Genomic DNA, 6,324 nt, shown 5'->3' with positions numbered 1-6,324 from the left:
AAACTCTAACTTTGACTGCTGAATGTACATAGACCTTTCTTAAGGTCTGGTCAGATCAAAAAAAAAAAAAAAAAAAATTGGGGGAAATAGGGAGGAGACCAATTTCAATAACATTATTTTATTCATGATTCATGGGCATTTATTTTGCAGGTGATACAGCTCTTCTGAAAGAGCAAACTGCTTCACTTCTTACAAAATAGACAATAATGTAATTACTTAGAGAGTTCTAAATTTTGCAGTGGTTCATGCGGTAAGGGTGTGCAACTGACACAAAATGGAAAACATGGTTACAACAGCAAATTGCTACTTCTATTCCCAGCTGGTTTATGGAAAAGGTCATTGGACTTCTTGTTTTCTGCTCTCGAGTTATGGAGTAGAAGCAAGAAGTATTTACATTATGAAGGCAACGATGAGGACAGGCTATAGATATGCAGTGCAGTTGAACAGGTCTACAACTCGTTTCTACAGTACTTGCATTTGCTATTGTTTGGAAATACAAATATAACTTTTGCACACTGCCACTTCTCACACACGTTCAGCTGAAGGAGTCATTTACAGAGTTTACTGTGATGCTCCTAATTTTTTTAAGCCTCCGTCTTTCCTTCTTCTGTGGCTCATGATGAGTGAGCAACTCTTTCCACTGAAAGAAAGAAATTACAGGTGTGCAGAAGTACAACTATGCTACCGACACAGACAGAGACAACTGTGCTCTGGTGCACACCCCTACAACCGGCTGGAGAACAAATTAAGAAGTTAAGCCTGCAAAATAAATTGAGTTTACTCTCAAACTTTTTCTTCAGTCCAGATGAATTATAGACCTTGATTCGAGGCTGCCCTCTTTTTTTTATTATTATTTTTTTTTTTGCAACAGATCTGCGTGACTATTGGAACAGCATCTCTGCCAGAGTCATTACACTGAAATGCAGAGCTGAGCAGTTTGGTGGCAGTATGTATTGACGTTTTTGCAGCATCATGAGTCTGGCAACTGGCTTGGGGAAGTTTCAAGCAGTGGGTCTTTACAATAGCAACTTGATTCTGCAGACAAAAAGCAAAAGATTGGCAGAATTATTAAAGTATCACAATAAAGGCGAGCGTGTCTTCTGCAGACCGTGGCACCGGGTAGAGCTATTAGCTGGCAGCCACTTTTGTCAGAGGCGCAGAAAGGCACGGTTTTTCAGCGAATGAGGAGGAACATGAAGGTGTGGAGCTTTTCCCGGTGGCTGGAGGGCAGCTTTCTTCTAAGGATCCCTGTTCCCGGCTCAGGCCGGGACTCCGACTCCATTCCCAGCCCAAGTCAGAGCCGTAAGGAGGCCAGAAAGTAGGCTGAACTTTACAAGCAGCCTTAATCTAGGGCCTGCCCTACCTTCCTCCCTTTCCTAATAATAAATAAATAAATAAGGAAACCGACGCCGGCAGCGGGGCTGCACCCGGCCCCCGGCTGCTGCTCCCGGGGGGGTCGGGAGGCGGCGGCGGGGGGCAGCGGCAGCCGGGCACGAGTATGCCCTTCGGCATGCGCTAATTAGCCTAAACCGGGCATTAGCATACGAAATGGCGGCACGGGGGTTTAATGAGTGGGGGGGCGGTGGGGGGGGAGCCGATTGCCGAGAGTCGCCCCCCGGCAGCCGTACGACACGCTCAAGCACATGCACGAACACACGCGCGCACACTCGCATGCACGGGCACACGCAAGAACACACGTGCACACGCACAAGCACACGCGCACATACATGCAAGCGCACACGCATGCACACACACGCACACACTCACGCACTCGTACACACACACGCACACACACTCACGCACCCATACACACCCTCACATGCACACTCTCACACACACACACGCACTCTCTTGCCTCGGGGCTCGCCCCCAACCCTCTGGGCACAGAGCATCCCTGCCCAGCCGGGACCGCGCCTCTCCCCGCCGCCGTTCCCGACCCCCGCCCCCTTCGTCCCTTCCCACCCCGAGCACCGCCGCTGGGGGGGCCGGGGGACACCCACCTGTGGCGTCGGGCACGGGCGTGCATGGGGGCAGCCCCGGCGAACACATCGCATTCAACATTTTCAGCTTGTGCATCGGAAACGTATGAGTTTGTGGAAAGCTTGTTTGAAGTCTTCGTTCGACATCGTATAGATGATGGGGTTGATGAGGGAGTTGAGATATCCGAGCCACGTGAAAAAGTCAAAGATGGCCATGTGGAACCAGCAAGCGTCCTTGCAAATAGGCAACACCAGGCTGATGATGAAAAAGGGCAGCCAACAGACGATGAAGGCTCCTAAAATAATCCCTAAAGTCTTTGTAGCTTTCCGCTCTCTAGCGGCCGTGAGCTTCTTCTTCTCCAGCAGAGCGTCCGAAACCTTCACCTTCACCTGGTTCATGTACACGGGCGAGCCCGTTTCGCTGGATCCCTCGGGGGCCTTGGAGTTTATGGACGTGACGGAGGAGGACGACCCCGGGGAGTCCGTGATCAGCTGAGCCCGAGTTAGTCTTTTACCCGCTTTCTTTGGCGTCTGCTTCAAAATCCTCGATCTGGCTTCCACGTAGATTCTCCCGTAGAGGGCTATCAGCAGCAAAGTGGGGAAGTAGAAGGCTCCCACCGTGGAGTACACGGTGTAGAGGACGTGGTCCGTGTTCACCACACAGTGAGAGACTTCCTCGGCCTTCGCCTGCCGCCAAAACAAGGGGGGCATGGAGATGCAGATGGAGAAGACCCACACCAGGGCGATCATGCCCGCTGCCCGCTTGGGAGTCCTTTTCGTGGAGTACTCGACGGCGTCGGTGATCGCCCAGTAGCGGTCCAGGGCGATGACACAGAGGTGCAGGATGGACGCCGTGCAACAGGTGATGTCCGAGGACAGCCAGATATCGCAGACGATCTGGCCCAGCGTCCACTTGCCGGTCACAGTGTACACGGTGCTGATGGGCATGACGAGGATGGAGACGAGGAGGTCGGTGACGGCCAGCGAGGCGATGAGATAGTTGGCCGGCGTGTGGAGTTTCCTCGTCTGGTAGACCGTGGCGATGACAAAGGCGTTGGAGAGCACCGTGGCCAGGGTGACGAGCGCCAGGACGACGGCGAGCACGATCTTCCCGGAGAGGGGGGTGGCATCTTGGTAGATCCCTTCCTCGGCGCTGCAGTTTCGCCCGTGGTAAGAGTCGTTGGCGGGGAGCAGCGGCGCCCGGCAGGGGCTCGCCGGCTCCATCCCTCCGCGGCCGCCGCCCCCGCAGACGGCGGAGCTCGGCGCGGCACGGCTGGGCTCGGCACGGCACGGCTCGGCGGGGCTCTACCCCGGCAGGACCCCGTGGGCGCCGGGGGAGGGCTGCAGCATCCCCGCTCCGGCACCACCTCCCCGCCCGCCCTTCCGGGAGCGCGGAGCTGCCTCACTCCCCGCGGGCCGGGGAGCGGGGGGCAGCGGGGGCCGGCTGAGCCCGCTGTCCCCGCCGCCTCATCGCCCCGCCGCCTCCCCGCCGAGCCCCGGGCATGGGGCTCCGGCCGCCCCTAGGCGCAGCCCCGCCGCCCGCCGCCCTGCTCCGCGTCTCGACGGCCGCAGCGGCAGCGGGGCCGCCGCATGCCCGCGGGCGGCGGCTGCGGCCCCCCCCCGGGCTCCGGGCGCGACGGCTGCGAGGGGAGCGGAGCCGCCCCCCCGGGCCCGGCCTTTACGCGCAGCCCGCGGCGACCAGCGGGCAGCAGCGGCAGCCGCGGGTGCGGGAGGAGCGGGAGGAGGAGGAAGAGGAGGGTCCGCGGGAGGCACGGGGGGAGACCACCTCCCATGGCGCCCCGCCGCGGGCCATGCTGTCGGGGCACCGGCCCGGCCGGTGTGAGGGAGCGCCGAGCGGCCGCCGCCCTTTATATAGCCCGCGGCGCGGCGCCGCTCCGCCGGCACCGAGCAACCGGTGCGGCTCCGGGCGGGCTGCCCGCCTGCCCGCGGAGGAGGAGCCGCCGCCTCCCAGCGCCCTCCCTCCCGCCCCCCATCCACCGCCCGACGGGGGGGTCCGGCCCGCCCCGGCCCCTCGCACCGCCCCGGTCCCCCCCGGTTCCCCCGTCTCTGCCTTTGCAGGCGTCGGGGAGGGGAGGAGGATGGCGAGCGGCACCCCTCCGCGGCCTCCCCCCGCAGCCCGGTGGGGCTGGGGAGATGCTCGGCTCCCCACGGATGCCTCCGGTCCCTGTTGGAGCGTGGGGAAGGGCAGCCCGGAGGGTCCCGGTGCTGCCGGGGCTGGGCGTCCCGCCGGGGCACAGCGCCCGCTTTGCGCTTAAGCCTCGTAGCAATCCAGCGCCTCCCGGGCTGGAGCTTCCGTGCCCTTCTTTTTATTTCACTTCTTTGTAACGTGCTTGGGAACAGCACACCCGCGAGCGAACCGCCCCGAAGTGTCCTGCAGGATCCCCGAGTGCTCGGGAAAGGCGCTGCGGGGACAGGAGGTGCACGGGGATCGCGTGTGTCCGTGTCCCCGAGCCCCTGCCGGCGTCTCTTCTCTGCGGCCGCCAGAAAGTTTGGCACGCAAAAGGAGAGGCGAGCCGGCTTTTTGCTGGGTCAGTGTACTTCCAAGCTCAGTGAAATGTCTGCTCCAGCCCTCTAGTGAATCTCCCAAAGAAGCCACGACAAAACGTCCAAAAGAGAGGCAAGGCTTTGAGCCTGAAGGCATGTCTGTGCACACCTGCACACACCGCTGCCTCCCCAAGTTCCCTGTAAACTCAGCGCTCCTGCCTCGCTTGTTTGCCCTGTGGCAGCAAGGCAGCCTGTCTCTGTCTGTCCCCTGTCCATCCTGGGCACCACGTCTGCCCTCAGCACCACGCAGGGCTAGGCACCTCTTTGTTCTGCCTGGGACGCTGAGTTTACGGGTGAGAAAACTCATCACCCTGTTGGAAATCCTTAAGGAAGACGGACCTGAGAAGGTGCAGGTCAAGGACGGATCGCAAGAAGAGGCTGGAGAGTAAGGATCGGGGTGCAGAGGGGTGAGGAAAATCCAGGAAAAGAAGCACAAAACTGAGGGAGAACCGAGGCTGCACGGCAGTGTGGGAAAACCAGAGCCCTCAGGGACGATCCTTCCCCTCCCCATTGCAGTGCTGGGCAGCGTGCCCTAATCTTGGGATGTGCTCAGTATCTACACGTCCCCTGAGATCAAAAGGCAGGGACACGAGCTTGACATTTTGCAAAATTTGTCCCAGATCTGCTCTTTTAAGAGCTCTCTCTCAGGTGGGGAGAGGATTGCCTTGGATTAATCAGTATGGTGGTCGAGGTTTGCCTATGTTCACCAAACTGTCTAAAAGGTGAAGTATCAACAAGCCTTTCTGTTTTCCCAGGAGGTCTTGGGATAAGGTTTAGTCTATTACCATGCTTTTATTTTATGGTGTCTCCTTGTGCTCAATGGAGCCTAGTAATTGGTTGGAGCCCCTAGGCTTTACCACGTTACAAATAATAATACAGTGCTATCTACATCCTTCTGGTCTCTTTGCTGGGCAAAGATTTTATAATCCTAGTTTCTAATACACTTTGCTGTTCCTTCCAGTTTTGCTGAGCATTTCTGGCTGAATTTAGTTGTGCTTAAGTTGGCAGCTGCCCTCTAGCCTCCATAGCTCAATATGTTTCTCAAAAAGGGCTACATATGTGAGCCTGATTTAAATGTAAAACACCAGCAATAACAAGACCAAATCCTATCCCCTTCATTCAGTTTTGGAACTGTTTTCCACTTGCAGGAAGGCTTTTCTGAAAAAATTACATAGCCTCCAAGGGTAATTTCCTAACCTGGTCACTGCCTTCAGCTAAGTCATATAATGCAAATATTGTGTGAATGGGTGATGAGTTCTGCACACCCTCTTGATGTTGTCGTTCACCATTGCTATAAAATGTTTGTGTTCCTCTAAGCAGTGCTTTTGCTGTTCTTCTTCATTAATTCTGGGTTATTTTCTATCAGTAATCATCATTCATTGCTTCCCTCTTTGTCTTGGCAGGAAGATGCTTTTCTTCTTCCTTGTTTGATTTCTTCTGCAATGTTGTCTTGTTTTTACTCAGTTATGGAGTACTCCTGCCAGTGGCCAGGAGCGTGCTCATCCAGGTTGTCCCAGGTCTACTTCTGGTGACTTCAGTTGACTTCCCATGGGGATCAGCTGGTCCCCCTGCCAGGCTCAGCAGTCATTCCCTATCCTTCCCCCTGGGGCTTCAGTTTGGGGTTTGAAATAGCTGCAGCTACAACGTAAAGGCAGCTTCATAACAGTGCTCCATGTCATGGACCTGGTGCTGTGCAGGTGGGGTGGTGAGGACGTGTCCCCACCCAGGTACTTCAGGCAATGCGTGGTAGTTCTCAGAATTCGTGTCACAGCAGGCGGTG

At 56.9% G+C, this 6,324-nt stretch overlaps 1 protein-coding gene across 1 annotated transcript; it reads right to left on the bottom strand.

Annotated features, from left to right (window-relative positions):
* Nucleotides 1-829: 829 nt before the first annotated feature.
* Nucleotides 830-3,432, bottom strand: HTR1B (5-hydroxytryptamine receptor 1B). Its single transcript, XM_032184820.1, has 2 exons — nucleotides 2,001-3,432; nucleotides 830-1,035 (listed from the first exon to the last, which is right to left on the bottom strand). The coding sequence occupies exon 1, from the start codon at nucleotides 3,201-3,203 to the stop codon at nucleotides 2,064-2,066; it is 1,140 nt and encodes a 379-aa protein (XP_032040711.1). The 5' UTR covers nucleotides 3,204-3,432; the 3' UTR covers nucleotides 830-1,035; nucleotides 2,001-2,063.
* Nucleotides 3,433-6,324: the final 2,892 nt, after the last annotated feature.

The sequence above is a fragment of the Aythya fuligula genome, chromosome 3, assembly GCF_009819795.1.
Source record: "Aythya fuligula isolate bAytFul2 chromosome 3, bAytFul2.pri, whole genome shotgun sequence".
NCBI classification, from domain to species: domain Eukaryota; kingdom Metazoa; phylum Chordata; class Aves; order Anseriformes; family Anatidae; genus Aythya; species Aythya fuligula.
The sequence above is the reverse complement of the archived record's forward strand: the minus strand, read 5'-3'. Positions and strand labels throughout refer to the sequence as shown.